Source organism: Pelmatolapia mariae, linkage group LG23 (genome assembly GCF_036321145.2).
Source record: "Pelmatolapia mariae isolate MD_Pm_ZW linkage group LG23, Pm_UMD_F_2, whole genome shotgun sequence".
NCBI lineage: Eukaryota > Metazoa > Chordata > Actinopteri > Cichliformes > Cichlidae > Pelmatolapia > Pelmatolapia mariae.
In genome coordinates, this window is record NC_086246.1 from 47,177,838 (window position 1) to 47,199,968 (window position 22,131).

Below are 22,131 nucleotides of genomic sequence, written 5' to 3' on the forward strand. Positions count from 1 at the left end.
AATGCACATATCACAGTCATATTTAAAAACAGAGGTTCTGCAGGCTACCAGTTTTGTACATACAGGCACTAACACGTTAACCTGTCACAGATATACACATGTGCTGATTTGCTTTTGTTGGTGCAGAGGTTACGTTCAAAAGCATCGAAGCACCACTTCACTCCCACCTATCAGCTGGGCTCTTTTTTTTTCTTTTTTTTTTAAAAGAAAAAACCTGATGGTGTAACCAAAGTGAGACATCGCCTAATTTCTCTAAAGCTGTGTGTGAAATTGGCTCAGGTATAAAGAAGCTACAGTTTATGTGCGTGTGCGCGCGTGGGAAGTGACATAGTGGATGTAAGCTGCAGCTGTTAAGGGCTCATCTCTTGCAACACAAAGAAGAGACAAGACGGTAGCCAAGAGCCACTGTTGGGATCCAAGAGCTACAAGAGACTGCAGAGATTTGAGAGGGAGAGTGAGGAGGAACAAAGGTAATCCTGAATGAAAGCACAGCAGACACAAAGAGATTTAGCTTTAATGAAAAAATTAAGGCATTCGCTTTCACAGCCTTACACCGAAACATCTGAAGTGTGTGTAATGTTTCTGTGCTACTGACACGGAGGTCATGTGACACAGAGGTATTTTATTCTGCTGTCAGAGCGTGGAGGCTCTTTTCACCTTGTGAATCCTTAGCTGGAACTACAGCAGATAACAACGCAGTTTTGGTTCTTCAACAGCTGTTTTTGGGAGTGGTTGTTGTTAACATGATGCAACATATAGCTGCACGACTTTACAGAGGCTTGTAAGTGGAGGGATTTAACCATGCTAAGGTAACTTCAGGGTTAACCCTGATTTTTCAGTATTACAGAGGCCGTCGACATCAGGTCACGCTCTAAAACGCACAGGAGCAATAAGTTTAACACCAAAATTTCAGCAAAGAACATTTTGACAACCCCAAAGTTTTGTTTCAGATCACGAGCTCTTAGAAAATTAATGAATCGCACCATGATTTTTTTTTTTTTTTTAATTGTTCATGCTGTGTATTTTAGTGGGACTGATTGCTGTGCAGCAAAGCATTTACACTTGAATTGATAAAACTAAAAGTTCAGATGTAAATATGAGCATGTACACCATATTTAATGAGGACTATACAAGGATGTTTTAAAATATTGTTCTTACTGAATCAACTTGTCTGGGACTGTGTGTTTTATACAGCCAGCCTCTTGATGTATACACATGTAAACAGTCTATCCGAAGTGTCATGAATGAGTGTTTAATTTCCAAAACATTAAAAATGCTTTACGCTTCAAAAAGCCATTTTGTATTGAAGAGCTTCATTTCTAAATGAGAGAAACGCCCGTCAGAGTCACTGTTCATCACATCAAGTCTTCAGATTTACTTCTTATGGAATTTCTTCTTCTTCTTGTTCTTCTTGCCAGCTTCCTGTGCTGCTTTCTCTGCCATAACATGCTGGTACCTCTTTTTGTTTTTCCTGGGAAGAGAAGGAAATTTTGTATTTAATGTTTGTCTTTTTGTATCCACTAACAACAAACTGTAAACTGTGGCCTGTAAATTAGTTTTATTTCTCTGCCGTAGCAAAGGTAAAGATCACTAAATGTACAAGTCAGATAATTCTACGCCTCAGAAATGAAGAACTGGAACAGACATGTGTTGTAAATGTCTGTAGTTATTTGTGGTGGACAGAAATATTTAGTCCTGCGTTTCATGCTTATCTTGGTAAGCGTGAATAAGAAGTCACCTCGTTCAAAAAAAGCATTTCACCTGTGAGGTTCTAACAGCTAATGGAAGCGCTACGTATTTAACTGGTAGTGTGGTTCCCTTGAAGGTGGACACTGCCCCACCCTGACATGTGTCATTCAGGTAGGTCAAGGTGTGAGTGGGAGTTAAATTGCCTGAGAAGGGATCTCAGTACTGCGTTACACGTAGCTTAGGCCTCCACATTAGTTCAACGATGGTTGTTCCAGGCGGATGTAAATGACCTTTGCTCCTCAACAATTCACATGTTGTCTCATGTGACTAACGACTCAGATGACGACGGGGTAGGTTAACGACTCAGGACTATCTGGAACATGACAACCTCACTAGAAGTGAAATATTTCATCACCTGTCAGAAGCGAAGAGCCTTTTGGATGACGTGAAACATCTAGAAACTTAAAAAGAAGTCTAGTTGCCGTTAGCTCAAGTGCTTAAGACTACCGTGATCTGGATCGTGATGTGAATGCAGACCCACACGGACAAACCCTTTTAAATTTTACTTTTCCAACTACACCTGAGCAGGATGTACAAACTAAATGTCTACAATAATTTGTCGGCTGACATAGTGGTGGCATTGTGGTTCCTTTTATGCTCTTAACCATATATAATTTAAAGTGACTGAAAAAAAATATAATTTCTGTTAATTTTTGAGTGAGTATTTCCAAGTCTACATGCCCAGTGGAGGTAGAGGGTGGAAGGGGAGATGTCTCATAATAAAACCACACCCACTGCAGGTGCCCACTTACTGTCTGAACTCTGCATCAGCGAGCAGCTCCTCCACAATGGTTCTCTTCCTCTCCTTCTTAGGGATACGGGAATGATAGAAGTCAGCAGCGTTGTCCACCACTGTACCAACCTGCAACACACACAGGAAAACATCACACTCAGTACACACACTGATATTGATAGTGTATTCCCTGAGTGCTCTGGACTATAAAAACAAAGTTAACCAACTTTTACAAAATCAATATTGATAACCACAAATGTAAAGAACTAAGAAGCAGGAGGACAGTTCCACCGACCTGGAAGTATTTGGGAAAGCCATCTCTGTCGTTCTTCTTGTAGAACCTCTTAGGATCCAAGGATGCTCTCATCTTCAGCACTTGGAGGTCTCCTTTCAGCTCCTGAGTGATCTCCGGGGCCTTCATGTTAAACCAACCATCTCCTGTTGATTTCTCCCTCTCTGCCTGGGGAAAGAAAAGTGATGCAGACTGCTAAGAAACAACATTTGTGATGACTACTGTTTACTCTTTTAGGTATGTGTCATAAGTGACTGCACAAATGCAGAGAATAAATCTAGAATCGACCAATCAAAGCAATTATTTTTAAACTTACTCTGCGTTTCAGCTTTTGGGCATGTTTGGATTCACTGTATGGCGGCACAGAATCCTTCTTTTCAAAGTCTGGTCCAATCACACTCTTCTTCATCACCTGCGGACATCAACACAAACCACAACTCTGAAAAACAACTGAACTGTCAGAACACTCCACTGCTCCAAGATAAAAAGGTCAAAGTCAGTGAGAACTGTAGAGAAACCTTTAATAGCGCCACCTCATCGCCCTTGCATAGCTTTGGAGTTCATTATTCATTCTACACCACAGATCACCTTCAAGAAGAGGGGGGAAAGAAAAAAATCAATCGCTTATTTACCTCATCTTGGATCTTCTTTTCCTTTAGTTTTTGCAGTGAACTGGAGACAGGCTTTGATTTGCTGCCATCAAAACTGATGTATAAACCCCCGAGCTCCTTCACTTTGAGGCCGGGGTCAATACGGCTGGACAACTCTTTCCTGAAATTAATAGGCACAGGAAAAAAAATTCCTCAGGACGAGCAGTCGTGTCTCATTTCTCACCTCTGCACAGGTATAATAAAATCTAACGATGTGTCTGAACACCGTGGCTCCACCGTCTGCATGCTAACCTCACGAAAAGATTAAACCCAAAACGATGATGCAAACATATTCAGCTGTGCTGCAGATACACTGTTGTCCTCAAATAATAAAACACCTAAAAGCGCCGCCCCGTTGTACGAATACATGATTGTTTATAATAAATGTTATATATTGACAGTCCCACATACACAGTGCATGCTGCCAGATAGCATATAACACCAAATGTGTCTCAATGCGCAGCTGCAAATAGCCCCTAACATTATTGTACCTAAAAGTTTTTAAACACCACAGAGCTCTGAGGTTTTAGGACATTATTTAGGCTTGATATTTTTTTTTTTTTAAAAGTTAATTTTGGTTTGTGCTTCAGGTTGGTGCTGAATTTCTTCATCAGCGCTATCATTATCAATGATACCTGGCAACAGTAATATAATGTAGTAGAGGTACTGGTGCGGATTTTTCCCCAAGCTAATAATTTCTCTTGTTTCGAGTCTCTATGCTAAGCTACCCAGCGTTACATTTACTGTGTGGAATCGATCTTCTCATCAGAGAAGACGGTAAAAAAAGTTGTCCTTTCTGAAGTGTCAAACGACTGTTTTCAATAAAGTATTGCTCAAAATTGGTTCTGCCGGAGGTTTCTTCCTGTTAGAAAGGAGTTTTTCCTTCCCACTGTCGCCAAAGTGCTTGCTCATGGAGGGTCATATGATTGTTGGGGTTTTTTTTCTCTCTTCTCTTTTCACCTTACAATATAAAGCGCCTTGAGGTGACTGTTATTGTGATTTGGTGCTGTATAAATAACATTGAACTGAAACTTTCAAACCATTTAATGAAATAAAGTGTACCTACACATCTACATTTTTTAAATCTGATAATCATCTACATCGGTGGTGTCCAACTCCAGGCCTCAGGGCCGGTGTCCTGCAGGCATTAGATGTGTCCTTAATCCATCACAGCTGATTCAAATGGCTAAATGACCTCCTCAACATGTCTTGAAGTTCTCCAGAGGCCTGGTAATAAACTAATCATTTGATTCAGGTGTGTTGACCCAGGGTGAGATCTAAAACCTGCAGGACACCGGCCCTGAGGCCTGGAGTTGGAAACCCCTGAGCTAAATGGTTACCAAAATATTCTAATGTATTTGGTATTTTGATTATTATCAAACTATGAAATGACCCCTCTTGCCCTGTAGATGGAGGCATTGCTTTCCTTGAATAGACCACTCCCATCTGGATAAAAATGTTTCATTACAGGATAAAGATGAGCACTACAAAACCATTTGCCTTGATTCAAGTGACCATTGCGGTGGGCCCAAACCACAGATTCCAAGGGTTCAGGTTTTTCCTTTAATCTGTCACATGCCTCTACGGTTCTAATTCCTCTAATGTACTTACACATGAGAGTTTCTGCTCGAGAACAGGATTTTAGCATCGTTGTCATCGTCCTCGTCCTCGTCGCCGGCCTCATCCACAAACTCCTCGTCTTGCTCCTCTTCCTCAGCTCCTTTCTGCGTGCTTGCCTCTTCGTCCCATCGCTCCTCTTTGTAGTACAGTTCATCTGCGTCTTCTCCCGGCCGCTTGTCAATCATAAACAGTCCCTCAACTGATGCAGCTCCAGCTTCTGACTTGCTGCAAATTCCCCCTCTCCTCTCCTTCCCCCTGTATCCCGAATCCTCCTCTTCAGAAACTTCCCTCTCCTCCTCCTCCTCTTCCTCCTCCTCATCACTGCTGTCCAGTAGACTGACTGCTGTCCTCTTCTCCACGATGACGTCTTTGGGTTCAGAGTCAGAACCTGCTGTAACCTTGTGCTGCTGATATGATGTTACCTGAATGGACTCAACCACCTGCTGAGATGTGCTGACTTCCATTTCCTCCCCCACACTAGGCCGGTTTTCTACGACGACATCATCATCCACAGACTCATCTGGCAGAGGTGGGAGGAGGTCCACAGCTTTCTGCGTCTCCTTGGCCTCCTCTGTGGTTTCCAAGGCCCTCTCACATGTTGTTTCTGTAACTGATTGGCAAGGCTTTAACCGCTCTGGTGATGGGACTGTTTCCTGCATCACTTCCATCTCTAAAGTGTCCTCGTCTTTATTTCCAGCAGACGGCTCCTCCTGCTGGTTTTTGCTGACCACTGCAGGCTCGCTCACAGGTTCTGAGGGAGATGCATGGGAATCTTCTTTAGAGGCGAAATCCGTTTCCTTTTTTCTACCCGCTTTCGTGGACGACAGATCGATAATATTCACACCCTCGTGATCTTCTACCGATTGGCTCTCATCTTCTTCCACCACCGTTTCATCTGCATCCTCAGCGATCAGCGTGCTTTCTAATTTAGAATCGTTGAATATGCTGCCCTCCTCGGCAGATTCTGATGCATTTTCTACGACGACGCTGCAGTCCTTGGCTGAGCGCCTGGAGGCCGGTGCACCCCGGCTGCTGTTCCCCGAGCCTGTGCGGCTGCTGCAGGGGGTCCCTCTGGCTCGTGTGGAGCTGGGGGTCCCCACTTGGGAATGCACATCCATAGCGTCGGAGTCTGAATCCATGGCTCTGAGAGTTGTCGACCTGGTCCTCCCACTTCTGCGACTGGTCAAACTGTAAGTAGGCCCGGACTCAAATCCTTCAGAGTCACAAGACGGAGGTTCACTAAGCTCTGCAGGGGCTGCAGCCTTTCCTCTCACTGCCCTGGTCTGTCGACGTGTTGGAGCCGGAGACTGAGAGCTTCCTGACGGCTCGTCTAGATGCATAGGAATGGGACTAGTTTTTCTTCTGGATCTCGTAGCTCTGCGAGTAGTGGACTTGGACACATCAGCTCCTGACACACTGGAAATGCAGCTGTCAGCGTCGGAGAGCTCAGACTCCCCAGTTTGGGGTTTGGCAGACGATCTGGTACGAGCTTTTCTTTGACTTCTGGTGGCTCTCTGGGAATCGGACACCACGGAGCTGCAGGACCCGGTCTCCAGCTCCAGGACAGCTTTGACATCTTCCACCTTGTCACAAGCAGCGTCTGAGCTTTCAGCCTTCTTTCTCGCGCTCCTTAGGCCACGTTTTGATGCAGACACTGCAGATGAGCACGACTCCACCTCAGATATCTCCTCCTCGTCCCTGTTAACTTTGCGGGTCTGTCTCCTCCCCCTGGTGCGCGTCACTGGCGGTTCAATGTCAGACACCACTGAGCAGCAGGACTCTGCCTCTGACACATCCGCCTCATGGACGGAGCCCACCGGGGTGGAAGGCTGCTCCGGACTGTGAAGCCTTGAAGCTCTGCTGCATCTTTTTTTTGTGGTGGTCGAGGGAAAATCTGAATTTTGTGCAGCACTTTGCTCAAGCTGACTGCAGGACTCCAGAACGGCATCGTGGGTAGGACTTTCTGCTTGCTTAGTAGTCCTCCTGGTTCTCCGAGCAGTGGAAGGAGTGGCCTGTGTGAAAGAAGCAAGGCACAGTTAGTGGTAAGGCTAGTTTACAGCAACATGGCTGAGACGATAAGCAGAAGATAAGTCTGGTGACATTTTACTGTCAATAACTCAGACAGAGAGCTTGATATCCTGCAACAAATGCACTAGTTTCCAATACTAATGTGTCACAAAAAATCCTGTATAATGAATGGCATGAACAATTTACACCTGGAGAGGCTTTTAATGGCTTCCCTCTACATCTGATCGCTTGGTCTCAAACCGGCCAGTACATAGCCTGAGATCCTCAGACAGAAACCTTTCATCTGTTCCCGAGGCATGGCTGAAAATGCCTCACAGTCAAAGCCTCGAAGCTTTGGAACGAGCTGCCCAAAAAATCCAAGTATGCAGAGTCCATAACCTTTAAATCCACTCCAAACACTTTATGCTAGATTAAAATCGTAGCTTTGTTATTTCTTGTTCAGGTGTTTGATGCGTTTCCTTTTTCCAAACATAACACTTCTCTTTTCACCCAGAAAGTCCTGGTCAGCAGGGAGCACTTCAACAAGAAATCGAACCTCATTCAGGCTTCTAGTTTGTTCATCTGATCTTTAGCGGACTGCAGGTGGGGGAAGAGCTGTCCTTCTTACAGAGCTGTGGTTTTCACCTTGCAGCCTTGCCCCACACACACACAGAGGCTTTTAATTGCTCAGTTGCCAATACAAGTTCCTTTCTACCCTCACGGACTGCAAGCCCTGCTCTTACAGCAATCTCTGTTGATCAATCACTCCCGAGCAGCGCAGCAGTGAATCGTCTCCTTATGCTTGCCTTCCTGATCAGCTTTTTCTGAAGTCTATAGCAGAGTTATCATCCTTTAACTTTTATTTTTAGTCTTACATTTTTGTTTTCAATTTGATTTTCAGTTTCCAGACTAATTTTACGAGTGATATTTTCAGATTGTCATCCTCCTCCTTTTGTCTGCTTCCTTCAACACATTGGGCTGTCTTTCTCTAGCATCCGCCTCTATCACGCCAACCCTCTGCATGTCCTCCTTCACTACATCCATGTTTCCTTCCTCTAGATAAAACAGACACGGATACCAGCCGAGGTAAACAGCAGACTGACAGCCTACACGCCAGAGCTGTTTGTCCTACAGCGGCCACCATAGACGGGATTATTACACACTTAAACTGGGAGGGATAAATAAAAACATAATTCAGCTGATCGAACGCCTCGGTCCACTGACATCTAGTGGTGAAATTGCGCACACTAAACCTTTAAAAAAGAATAAGTAAGTAAAAATAATACAAACACACTTGAATTTTTTTAAATTCGTTTTAGTTTTTAGCCTAACAGTTAACTAAAAATGTTTTTACACCTACTTTTTAAATTCTCTACAATAAACTTGACCCAATGTATTTGTGCATTAACTCATCTCCACCATTATGTGGCGTTAGAAATCCTAATAGCTATATTAACCTAACAGCTAATAAATAAACAGTTAATAGCTTCTCATTACCACCTTTTTCTTGAGGTTCGCGTAGTTTTGTTATACAGAAATATAACTGGAGTCGAATATATTAATGTGGGCCTTCTCGTGATCTACTTTTAGCACTTTATGTGGAAATCTGTTGATTTTTAGGTCATATTTACACAATAACATGAGATATTTACTCAAGCAGCACTTTATGAGAGTTAGACAGAAAACACGAGTAGGAGAAGAAACTAAAACTAAGAGATGCTGTTATTTAGTCCGCATGTTTCTGTTTTCTGCGCGGATCCCTCACAACATGAACACAAGCTGGTACAGGGTGAAGTCCACGTGAAGCTGGGGCAGATCCACACATCAGCTCTCACACACGTGCCAGGCGTATAACTCACTACCTGGACCTCCAGGTGACACCTGAACATCTGCAGCTTCCAATAATCTCCCTCTGTGACACGTACCTGGACCTCAGAGCGCTGCTCCGGGTCTGTTTTAGCTGGGGAGCTCACACGCACTCCTCTCCTGGTGGCCACCATCTTGCACTCTCACAACTCTACTCACTTCCGGCATGAAGGCTAGACCCGACTAGTCAAATGAACTGAAATGAGGCACAGGCCTAACAGCAGATCACAGAGCAGCCGACTAACTCTCGAGTTGTAGTTTATTTATTATAATTATTATAATTATTGTAATCGTTGTATTGGAAGAAGTACTCAGTGAGAGTTAACTAGGGTAACCAAGAGGACACTTGGCCCAGTCATGAAGAACTTTAATAATACTGTTTGCTTAAAGAAAACTTCAACATATTTAAACGATGCCTTCTCTGTGAGGTTAATGAATGGTGAAATAAAAAAATGTCATATAGGCTTTTACAAGTCAACAAGTGCAAAAATAGAGGACGGTTGGTCACACTAAGTTAACATACAATCCCTAATTTTAATATATCCTTTGATAAACTGCTAAGAATCACTAATTGGGCCCATCTGTGGGTCAGTTTGAAGCAACTATTAACGTTTCCAGGTGGTTTTAGACCGCAAAGAGACAATTAATTATTAGAAATAAAAGCCTAATGCTCAAAATCAGGCGCAAAACAACCTAAATTGCATGCTCTGTTTTGATAAAGGAGCACAAAATGACAAAATAACCAAAACTGTGTCATAAAGCATAAAATCTGTACAAATAACTATGTTCTTTATTAAAACAACACAAACTTGCATATTAAGTCAGGGGTGTCAAAAATAAAGCCCGGAGGTCAAATCCGGCCAGCTGGACAAATTCTTAATAATTCTTATAAATAAATAACATATTGCTTCATATTTTCTGTGAATTAACTGAAACTTTGTTTTATACTTACAGCAGTCAGGAAAATAAGCTGCCAAAGTTTTTCTGCAATTTTACACCTTTATTTCTTACACTTATTTCTTTCTTTACTACAGCAGCTGAAATTTTTATATTTAAACATTTCAGCCAAATGTTCAGCTAAACTTCTCACTGACAGAAAGGCTCATTTTACTGGTCTGACCCACTTTAGATCCCTCTATTAAGTCTTGTATCAGCAAAAGTCTAGCTACACAGAACTTAGGAAAGTATACACTTGGTACACGTTGCTAGTGGCTTGGACCCCATTTGGCCTTCAGAGCTGCCTTAATTCCTCAGGGTCCAGTCGGCAGATTTGCTGGCTGCACATCCATGATGCTGATCTCCTGTTCCCACAAAGGGGCTCTGTTGTATTGGACCATGGAGATCATTTCAGTTCACTGATTATCACATAGAAGAAAGCAGCTTGAAGTTGAGTTTTGTGACATCAGAGGGTGGGTGGACCGAGGACATAAAGGGATGTACGCGGTCAGCAACAACGCAGGCAGGCTGTGGTGTTTAAACCACGCTAACTGAATCATAAACTGCTTGCTGGCGTAACATAACAAAAAGCCTGTTTTTTTTAATCGAATCAATTCAAATGAAGACTGACACCAAATACTCTGCAGGAGGAAATTATTCACCAGTGTTAATTATTTTATTTTATTAACATTTACACAAGCCCAATCTTTTTAAACCCCTCACCCCAACGTCGATTCCAGGTCTTCATTTTATCAACACCCAATTCATGATATACTTACAGGAGACACTTAATGTTAAACATGTTTTATAGTACGACTAAATTCCGAGGAGTTGCTGGACCCTGTCTGCGATTCACAAATACAAACGTATTCCTCAAAAGTTTTTTCACATCTCCTCGACACGGAGATTCCAGTGCTTTTAAACGACACATTTAAAAGTCATTTACTTTTAAAATACTCTCCTTCTGATTAATCTCATGAGCAAGATTGGGAGGTGAGGGTAAAATTTTTGATGTCATCTTAAAAAAAGTACATGGTTAAAAAAAAGAAATGAAAAAAAAGAGCATAACAGAACAGAGTTATATGTGCTCACATGTCTGTCTGCTTTACAGGTTAAAGTCTAATTCAGACTCCCATCATACCACCACCCGAGTACCCAACCGTCACACACATATTAACGGTTTTATAACCGAAGGAATGTAAATATTATATAGCATGAAAAATCCCGCTCCCCACACGTTATAATTTCCCCTCTTTCCACATAGAGTATGAAATTATTCTTTTATAAACGCTTCTCTTGCTTTAACACTTATTTCATTCAGACTGGTATTTAAAGCATGATTCACACAGACGCGGGGAAGACAAAGCAGGGTTGATAACAGGAGGAGCAGATGTGAGGCACTTCATATCAGAGTATGGTTGAGAGACCTTCGTCATGGAGGTTTAACGAGCAGCATCTTTAAAGCGGCCTCTGGTGTGTTGATTTACACCTGATCCGTCAGTTTACTAGTCATGGTGAGTCACCATGTGTTAATCTCAATTTATCAGTCTTTTCTCTCAAAGCTGACAGTGGAGTTGATCTTTGCACGTTCATGTCCGACTTTAAATCTCACGGAGACAGTGGTAATGAACACCCGCGTGTCTTTAACCGAATGAATCACAGATGAGGAAGATGCAACCCGTCCGTAAAGTTAAACAATGACTTCATGATTCATGATGATTGACAGCACCCGTTATTCAGAGCTGTAACTTTGTATGTGTGTGAATAAAAATGGAGGAAAATGGCTTCATCCCGCTCTCTCTCGCTCTAGTTTGGGTGCTAGGTGCTTGTCTTCTTTGCACTGACAAGGTAGCCCTTAGACTTGATGATGCCCCTGCTCTTGACAATAACGTTGTAGCGCAGGACCCACTCCAGCCTCCAGTCACCGATGTTCAGGTCCTGCGCTCCCGCCCGCACCGCCTCCTGAAACGTGTCTGCAGATATCAGCTCTGGAAAAAAAGAAATCAGTGCAAAGAAGGAGCAGTTTAAAACTCAATAAATAAATAACAGTCACAGTTTACTGTAAACTACAGCATGCAGCTTATACTACACAAAGTGGGAAGTCACAAGCATCCCACTAAAGTCACTGAGCAGCCCAAGGACAAAGGACATGGAGAGAAGACAGCAAAGCAGGGAGACAGAGCAGGGGGAAGACATGCAATAAATGGCCTGAGACTGGGTTAAAAAGTCAGGCCTCTGATTAGCCTTACCGGGTCACCTTATCAACCCTGCAGGTATACCTGCATCCCTGGTATGCGTTTTTAATCTTACAGGAATGATTTAGCTGCTCAGAAAATTTTCAGTGTTCTATTTTGTTTGAATATTTGAATTACGACAAAACTTGATTTGGAATAAATGCTGCATTTATAGAAACATTAGCTGCATTCCAGTTTTACTTAGTAACAATTAAAAAAAAAAAAACTATATGTCCAGCCGTCAACATCTTTACCTTTGGGATCGTTGTGCGTCAGCAGCTGGATATCAAACTCCTTAGCAAACGCCGTCAGGTCTGGAGGCATTACGCAGCAGGAGGCCAGGTTGACCTGGTTACTGCTGGGCTTTATCTGCTCCAAGAAAAGGAAGATGATGAGTGAATCGTAGCAGATAACAGATCGTTGTTCTCATGGGCCATCCTAATCAGAAGTCAGCATCACTTTTGACTGGAGATGACAGATTAAAGCTCGCATGTACAAAGCTTCCGACTGACCTGAGCCCACTTATAGAGCTGTTCCAGCAGATCTTTGTCCAGGTCAGAGGTGCCAATAGCGGCGATCTGCTTGCTTCTAACCAGAGCCTCCAGCTCCTCCCAGGCTGGCTGAAGGTGGGCCAAACTTTGGCTGTGGCCGTCTGAGGGCCCGGGTGGAGCAATGATAACAGAGTCAAGCTGGGACACTGCCAGCGTCTGGCAGGCTAAGGATAACAGACAAATAAGGCTGTAGGTTTCAAGTGTTCAATTTAAGAAGCTTTTTGTTTTTTACTTTTGTTGAAGAAACTTAAAGCTCACCCATCTCCACTGCGTCTTTGATGGAAGACTGACCAGACTCATGCAGGAACAGCTTGACTGTGAAAACAACAAAGCATGAATAGGTGGTTCCTCCGCTGACTGCCACTTCTATCACTACTGACTCTATTCTGCAGTCAGCCAGATATTAGGTGGAGATGCTCTGAATTAATCCACTAGTTATCTGAATCAGGAATTTAATTTGGATATTATCTGATTGACAGGAGGACGTGTTGATTTAAAAAAAAAAAAAAAAAGGTGTGGTGACATCACAGTTCATGTCAACTAAAACGTCAACCATGACCCTTGGCTTAAATCGCCAAGCTGGGTGATGAGGTACCTACAGGTCAGCGAGTAACTGGCTGATCCAGCTCTCTGCTGGGACAGCAGGCAGGTTTGAAAACCAACACTGACCTGAAACCTTCAACTCCTCTCTCTCTTCAGGTGTGATTGCGTCTGTTGCCTCTGGTATGGAGAACTCCAGTGTGTCAGTCAAGTCCTGCATTAGACAGTAAAGAAAAGCAGTCTGATCACAGCCCTCATCTGACATGAGAAATGTGGCACGGCCAGTCTCACCTGGTTTTTACTATATATGTATGTTGTACATATGTACAAATATAACAGAGGGACAGGTGACACTGGTGAGGAGCTTTCTCACGTGCTGAACCGTGAACTTGAAAGATTTTATTGGTGGCCATAAGCAAGAAGAGACTTGCATTTGGATATATTTAAGGCCTCTTACTTCAGCTCTTTCAAACCTCCCACTGAGTCCGGTGGGCCTCGTGATATAAGCCGAGGCAGATTAGCTGATCCAAGCAAAAAAATACCCACAGCAGGAGTGAGTTCGGCAGGAGAGCTGGTTGACTACAACAGTTCCTAAAGCCTCCTTTATTTCATTTCAGTATTTTGAGACCATGATAAAAAGGTAAAAACACTGCATCCAATGCCCTCCAATTTATTTTAAAGTTAATGGGGAAAAAACTCCTCCATAAAAGGTTACGTCCCACCCCCCCAGTCCCTTAAGCTAACAGACAGATGCACATTTGGTATGGCGCCTTTGGCAGGCAGCACTGCATGAACATTCACCATGACAGCCTAGAGCCTAGAGAATTTCTTTGATGTCCATCTACATCTACTGCGTTATTTTACTTTCCCAAGCACTGGAATCCATCTGACTGACAGTGAGACATTCACCTACTGCAGGTCTGACTATCGCAGCTGTGTATTACCTAAAGGCACAAACTCTCTGACAAACTGGTTTATATATTGGAGTTAATTAGAAAGCTGAAATAGTTTTCCCACCTTGGATGACAGCTTCGTTGTGGAAATCCATTCGCTCAGCGAGGCTTGAATGCAGTCTCGAAGCTGAAACATCAAAACAGACTTAAGGTTAGGCCAACGACCATGAGACAAGCAGACAGCTGGAGCTCATTAGCAGACTCCCAAACAACTGGAATATGCTGCTCCAAAAACATGACAAGTAATGACATCACCTGGACCGACTTTAAAGGTATCCAATCCAGTCCAGTTTAAGGTGCACTGAAATGTTTTGTTTAAATAAAGAAAAGTTAACCTATTAACACAAAGATATTTGTGGCATGTGCTGCATCAGTTGTTTTGAATTGGACGAGTGAGACAGGTTCATTAGTGTTGTGAGACTTTGAAAGACAAACTGTGACTGGTTTAACAGGATTTGTAGCTGCTGAAAAATGTCTTTAATAACCTTAGCTTTGACACTGTGCTCATATCAGTCAGATATCACAAATGGCAAAAGGCTCACAACATATTTAAGGTGGTCAGAGGGTTGCAAAGTTGGCCACACATGAACACACATGTAGTAATTTGTCCTACAGAAGTAAATTACATAACTGAACACTGGCCAGAGGTTGTGCAAGGCAAGGGCTGCAAAAGATTGTGTCGAAAAAATTACTTCCTAAAGATTGATTTTGCTCCCTATACTATTTTTTGAGAAGATAGCCACATGTGTCGTGTTCCAAAACACATTTTCAGTAATGACCTTAAAACCCTACCCTGCAATAACTCATTTTTCCCTGATGTGGCAGTAAAAGTTGCCTTATATATAGAGACAGCCACCAAACCACCTTAAACACAATTCTGACTACAGAAGACAAACGCAGGATCACACTTCACGAAGAAACACACATACAGGACGGAGAAAGTCGTCTTATTACACTATTCAACATGCACCGCTCTGCACACCATTTGCAAAAAAACAAACAAAACAACAACCTGCCCACTATGCTATGGCTGATAAAAAAAAGACTACAAGTCCCACTTTAGGGCAAGTTACACCCAAACTATAGCCAAGAAAACTGCAAGCCATGTCTTTATTTTTAAGGATTTAATGAATGAATGCTGTGCTGAATCAGAAACAAGTCGAAACCAAACCCTCCCAGCAGTCCTGCCTTTATATAACACTGTAAACAATTCAGTTCACCAACTATTCAACTTTCAACTACTAAATCAAAATGCTGACAAAGGATTTTATTAAACAAAATGTTTAAACAGTTACAGCTTCAACAAAAGTGAAGATTAGTAGTTTATGTTTAGACAGTTATGTAACTATTAGCTCTGACATGTTCTATTCATTGTTAAGCCGTGAATGACTCATAAACCAATAAACCGCTGTATCAATATATTTATTACTGACACATGAGCATTTTATGAGAGTAGAGCACACTGTACGTGCTGGTTTTGTTGTCACATTTCAGGCTGTCAGTGAATCACATCACCTGCGGGTAAAACACCTGTTTGAAGCTCTCGGGTCTGTATTTACAGTGGTTTTCACAACCTCGTGTCTGTAAACTTTTCACCTTAGGCTGGATCGTAAAGTTGGTTACACTACGAACCTTTAATATACTAGTAAAATTAAAGTGAAACTGATGAGCTACACCACTTTAGCCCACATATGCGTCTAAATATGGACGGATGGGATATGAAATGCATAGTTTTGAATGTATTTCAGTCATATTTCTCTTCATATAAGCTCTATGTGTAACCTTACCCAGGCCTATTAGTTACCACTCGTCGGTATCAATATCAGGTTGAATAATTAGCTAGGCGCTAAGCTAACGAGCTACATGACACTGCCGTTTCCAACCGTCTCGTTATGTTTTACCTCCTCGCTGGGAGACCCCGGACACTTCTTTTTCAGGCGACTTCGGTTGACCAGATTCCCGGTGTGGAGCCTGAAGGTCTTCGCGTGGCTCAGCAGCATCTTCGCCTCAGTGTTGGTGTTGGTAGTGTTTTGAGAATCCATGTGCTCTCGGACGCTAGGCTAACAAGCTGCTAAACTGTTTAGTTGGCTGCGGTGAAATGTGACATCAGTAGTATTGTCACTCCGTCACTGACTGCTGGACAAGCACACTGCAGCATAGACCCCCACCGGCACTGTCAAAATGTGTGGTCAGGATGACTTGCATTCAGCGCTGACTAGCTGGTTTGGTTGTTACTCGTAAGCCGGTGTGTCACGCCCACATAGCGGCGGCGGTGGATTGAGAGAGCTGGTCCGGATAACAACATGGAGTGACATCCAGCGCACCGCACTGGATTCATGGAGCGGATTCTTGCACCGAACAAGTCCCACCACTGGATGGCGGTGTCTCAACATTACTAACAAGGTTATTGACACAGTATTGGCATTTACCCATTTGCCTTCAGAGCCCGGCTTAATTCTTTGTGGCGTGAATTCAGCAAGGTGCTGGAAATAGTTCTAAGACATTTTGGTGGATATTCACATGATAACATCACACAGTTGCTGCAGATTTGTTGACTGAACATCCACAGTGAGAATCTCCTGTTCCACCAAATCCCAAAAGTGCTCTATTGGATTGAGATATAGTGACTGTGGAGGTCATGTGAGTCATTGCCATGTTCAAGAAACCAGTTTGAGATGACCTAAACTTTGTAACATGGACTGTTATCCTTCTGGAGGCAGCCATCAGAAGATGGGTACACTGCAGTCATGAAGGGATGGACATTCTCAGCAACAACACTCAGGTAGACTGTGGTGTGTAAACAATGCACCAACAAAAGAGTGCCAATTTGCACAGGTGAGCCTGTGCAAACTGTGGCCTCAGTTTCTCGTTCTTAGGTGACAGGGGTGGAACCCGTTGTGATCTTCTGCTCATGTTGCCCATCTGCTTCCAGGTTTGACATGCCGTGCATTCAGAGATGCTCTTCTGCATACCTTCGTTTTAATGAGTGGTTATCTGAGTTGCTTTCCCATCAGCCCAAAGCGGTCTGGTCATTCTCCTTTGACCTCTTGCATCAAGAAAGCATCTTCCCCCAGAGAACTTTACTTGATATTTTTGTATTTTGGGGATCATTCTCTGTAAAACCCTAGAGATGGTTGTGTGGAAAAATCCCATTAGTTTAATAAATACTCATAAAACAACGATGCCAAAGTCACTTAAATCATCTTGGTTCCCCATTCTCATGCTCAGTTTAGCAGGTCATCTCATCAACATTCTTAAATGTACTGATTTGCTGCCATCTGATTGACTGATTATATATGTGCATTAAAGAGATGTACCTAATTAACTGACACCACTGTGTATAATGTCGCTATGCTTTATTTAAACTTGCATGCATTTAATTCCAATTTATTTTCTAATACTTTTGACTTTTTATAGGTAACAGCTTTAGTTAATAGTTTCTATGATTTTGTATTTTCTAATTAGTTTTTAATTAAGTTTAGTTTAGAGTTTTTGTTTTCACTTGTTTTTTGTTTTATTTATCCTTTATTTAACCAGGAAACTATGATTCTTTAAAGATTTAAAAGTCTCTTTCTCAAGAACGCCCTGACCAAGAAAGACAGAAGTACAGCCAACAGAGTTGCACAACCTAGAACATACACACCCACACACACACAGGCAATAAAAAAATATGCAAAGTAACAACACTAAAATACAGCCGATAAGCAAATACAACACAAAAACAACCAAAGTTTGTGAACCTCAGTGGCTATGAACTCTGAAACATCAATAAACATCATCGCATTGGGCCAAAGAAATAAGTGAATCACGTTCAGACAAAACCTCTACAGTCAAAGTCATTCACAATCACCTTGAATTCATTTAGTGAGATCAGTTCCTTAAGTGTTTTGTTAACTTTGGAGCTGTTTCCAGAGGGAAACAGTTGCAATTGCATTCGAATTCTCCTAATGCTTTTTCTAAATTCATTGTGAATCTTTGGAACAGACAGAAGTTATAGGTCTGGGAACCTAAGACAATAACTTCCCACATTTTTCTGTAAGTAGGATGCGATCTAGCAAGAATAGCTTTATAAATAAGAACACAGCAGTGGTTGAGAGAGTCTATGAAATGACAAAGCAAACCATCGACCTAAGCATACAACATACAGTGGTGCGTCAGAGTTTTAAGGTTTGTAATAAATCTCCGTGCTCCATGATAGACAGAATGTAAACATTCTGAAGATGCATGCAAATACATGTAAATAACATGACCATAATCCAGGATCGACACAACGGTGGAAGCAATGGTCTGGTTCTTGCCTCAAAAGACAGACAGGATGTCCTGGCCCTGAACTATAGTGATGCACGAACAGTTCAGTGGCTCGGTTTTGTCAGCATTTGAAGCAAATATTAAATCACCCAGGCTTCGTTTCCAGCTAGCGGATTTTCTCATTTCGTGTTTAGTTTTCTTTAGCTTAACTGTTGGTCTGTTTAGCATGTTTTAATATGAAGGACTTTTGTCAGGGAAGAGTTCTCAAGAGTGCAGAATAGGTGTTACACAACACTTTGTGAAAACAGTGAACTTACTGTCATGTAGATAGTCCAAGCCTCAATAAACATGTGCCTCAACAAGCAGTTTGTGCTGTCACTTTTAACCGAACTGCCAAAGACTGCTTTCATTTTGGTAGCTTTGAAAGTACACTTTATCTCTTCAGTTATTTTTTTTTCACAAGTCTTTTTTTTCCAGTTAACGAAAGTAATAACTATAATAACATCGTTCCCAGTTGGCTGTATCATTTCTTGTACTTCTTGGCACAGGAGAGCATTATTACACAAGAAGGTTGTCCTGTCTTTATCATACATGAAGATTGGCACTATATGAGTCTGAACTGCTTTTGCTTTGCGTGTTAAGATTTAAGTTAGAAACCGTATAAACAAAATGTAAAAACAAATTAGCTCCACTTTATTCGCTGCTGAATAACGTCCATGCATTTGTTCCATCTAGTCCAGACTCTTATCATTTCTGATTATCAGGTTGTTCTAAAAGCTTAGCTTAGTTATGCTGCTTTAGGTTCGGGCTGCTGGAGGAAATTCCCATGATGCACTGAGCATTTCTTCTCCTCTCAACTCTTTTCACCTGTGATACGTTTGTGCCAAATCTGCACATCGTTGCTTTCTGTATGCTTTCTCCTGTAGTTATCCAATCCTTGATGAGGTTCTGCTGGACACCTCTTCCTGCTAAAATGCAGTTCTTCTTCCCCACACTTGAAAAGTGTGCTACATTTGCTACATTTGGCACATTTGGTAGGTTTCCTGTTAATACTTTTTTTTTACTTCAGTCTTACTATGACAACCAGCGATAAAATCCTAAGAATGGGAAATGCAATACCGTGAGACACGGTATAAATATGCAAAAGTTAGAATAAAAACTTAATTAAATAAAAATCTGCACCTGTTAAACTCCTAAAATCCCAGCAATGAGAACGGCCACTCTGCAGTTTGTGCTTTTAGTTATGATATTCTGTCATATTGTAGATCATTTATCTGCACTTTACTCAAGAAGTACTTTGAATGCAGCACCCAGAGTAAAAAACAAAGTTCTGTAAATCCTCGCTTCTGCCCTCGTGTTTTCACTCTGAGGCTGTTTTTCGTGGCATGGTTTGTTCTGGTAAGCCTTTTCTTCGTTACTGACATGCCGAAATGTCACAGAAGGAAAAGCCTAAGGCTAAAATATAACACTGAGTTCCACTTTGGCCCTTGAGATTCGTAGTCCTTGAAAAGAACACAGCGATTTTTAGAGATGTGAGCAATGTTCCCTCTAATTTTTCAGGTGTCTGAGCGAACACACAAACTCCCTGAGCGATCCCTTGGACCACTGTGAGCGACATCAGACGTGTGCACTGTGGTCACGCCAGCATCTAATCCATCCAAGTTACATGGTTTATTAAAATAATCAAATTACAGCATTTACATTTATGTTAGACTACTTTTAATTAACTGCTTTAGCCCACTTACAATGAAAATTTAAAAAAAAATCTAGTCATTGACCTGTGTAGTGTGTTAACACTATTGGAAGTAAAAATAACTTGAACTCCAATTTCGAAAACACAACTTTCTTTTTTTTTTTTTGTCTGCAAAATACAGTATATAATGACCAATGTTGGGCAATTAATTATATAGTTACTTCTTCAAAAAAGTAACTCAGTTTGGCAAACAACAAAGTTTTTTGCAGCTATTTTTTTAAATGCAGCCAAGGCGTTTTTTTAAATAAACATTTCAAACTATTTACAGAACAATCAGCTGTTCTGCATCAAATTTGATGCCACACAAATTATTTGTGCCACTCCAAAAATTTATTTCTGTCCACTATGAGATAAGGAGAACAACAGCCTGATACCTGCAGGCCTGACAACAGGAGATGTATCACTCCTGTAACACCTGTAACATTAAGCAGTCGCCTCATTGTTCTGACACACCAACAAAACTATTGACTACACTACACACTAACTACACAAGATTTGCGCTAAACGTCTCAAATCTCTCACATCTCAAAACACCGCCGTCACTCCTAAAACTTTCCCCGTTTCTTAACAACTAGATGCTACGTTGCCATATCATTTTTTGATTGGTCGACATGGTACATTTTTGGACGAATAGGAAAGGCAGAGGGGGTTGGAGTTTGTTTTTGCTCACAGGCGGAGAGTGCTTTCGAGCCTTTTTCCTTATAAAACGCCGTTTTTACCGTTTCTTCCCGCAGTAAATATAAACAACGATAGTATTCAGGAAGAAAACCAAACATTGCAGATATTTTATATCATAACTCTAGTTTTACGTGGCCTATCAACACAATTTAAAAACTGCTATAAAGTCCACACTTTTTCCGTCAGTTGTTCCGTCTGTCCTGCTCACATCTCCAATGGTTGTACACTTTGTCATTAACGTGGCTTCACTCCACATCAGCCACGCCGCTTTGTCGGCTAAAACACCGGTGTCGGCACATAAGGACGCTGTCATAGCCTGTCAACCACGTTGATTGGCTGCATATATACGAATGTGAATCGCATTATTGGCTGAACTATGGGATAAGGTGGCATCGTTCTAATCCCATATGGGAACAGCCAGTCACTCACTTACTAACACTGCAAAACAGGATTGTTGAAGTATTAATTTTAATTTCAATTCAGGTTAGATTTTTTTTTGTGCGCAACGCAGATTCTCTTTGCGCAGAGACCGTGCCAGCAGTGCGCAATTGCGCACGTGCGCAGCTTAGAGGGAACATTGGATGTGAGTGTTGGCCTATTTGTTGGTACAAGCATGTACTTTACTGTGATATACAGGAAATTAGAAAGTGTGTGTGTTTGCTTATTTTTAAGAAGTCAGGAGAAAGCCCTGTTTCCTGTTGGAAATGACACAGCCCTCAAGCACAAAGCGAGGTCAATGAAGCTAAATCCTTTTTCCAGTTTTGGTGTAGAAGTCTGCCCAGAGTGTAGACACTAATGTCATCTAACTCTGACTGCGAGCCAAGCGTTTTCAGACCTTTTTAACCTGGTATCCGCGCCTGACCTCATAAATGTTCTTGATGAAAGCCAGGAAATTCCTGTGAGCAGGGTTCCAGGGCCCACGAAACGCGAGAGCTTTTATAGCTGCATATTTGGAGGTGACTGATTCACAATCAGATATTTGCTGAATACAGATATATGGTATCTAAGAAAGCAGCCCCCAGGTTTCTCCCACTGTCCAAAGGCATGTTTGTTAGGTTTAGGTTAGGTGTGAATAACTGTCTGCCTCTCTGGACTGAGGACCTGTCCAGGGTGTAACAGGCTTCAGCGCCCCTGCAATCCTGACTTGGATAGGCAGTTAAGAAAGTGGATGGACTCAGAAGTAAAATCTATAAAGTAGCCACATGTTGCAGCCACAGACCTGCAGGACATTCGCCATCTGATAGATGCATATTGAAAATCTTGTTTGTATCAGCCGTGTTTCAGAGGATGCAAGAGGGACTCATTCTTCAAAAGTGTGTAC

At 42.0% G+C, this 22,131-nt stretch overlaps 2 protein-coding genes across 2 annotated transcripts; both read right to left on the bottom strand.

Moving 5' to 3' along the window:
• Nucleotides 1-11: 11 nt before the first annotated feature.
• On the bottom strand, nt 12-9,086 carry dnttip2 (deoxynucleotidyltransferase, terminal, interacting protein 2). The gene is made up of 7 exons (XM_063465947.1): nt 8,977-9,086; nt 5,036-7,056; nt 3,407-3,545; nt 3,091-3,186; nt 2,778-2,942; nt 2,502-2,611; nt 12-1,471 (listed from the first exon to the last, which is right to left on the bottom strand). The coding sequence occupies exons 1-7, from the start codon at nt 9,049-9,051 to the stop codon at nt 1,375-1,377; spliced, it is 2,703 nt and encodes a 900-aa protein (XP_063322017.1). The 5' UTR covers nt 9,052-9,086; the 3' UTR covers nt 12-1,374.
• A 713-nt stretch (nt 9,087-9,799) lies between these two features.
• gclm (glutamate-cysteine ligase, modifier subunit) lies at nt 9,800-16,388 on the bottom strand. Its single transcript, XM_063466273.1, has 7 exons — nt 16,033-16,388; nt 14,196-14,258; nt 13,308-13,392; nt 12,897-12,953; nt 12,600-12,802; nt 12,342-12,456; nt 9,800-11,841 (listed from the first exon to the last, which is right to left on the bottom strand). The coding sequence occupies exons 1-7, from the start codon at nt 16,171-16,173 to the stop codon at nt 11,672-11,674; spliced, it is 834 nt and encodes a 277-aa protein (XP_063322343.1). The 5' UTR covers nt 16,174-16,388; the 3' UTR covers nt 9,800-11,671.
• Nucleotides 16,389-22,131: the final 5,743 nt, after the last annotated feature.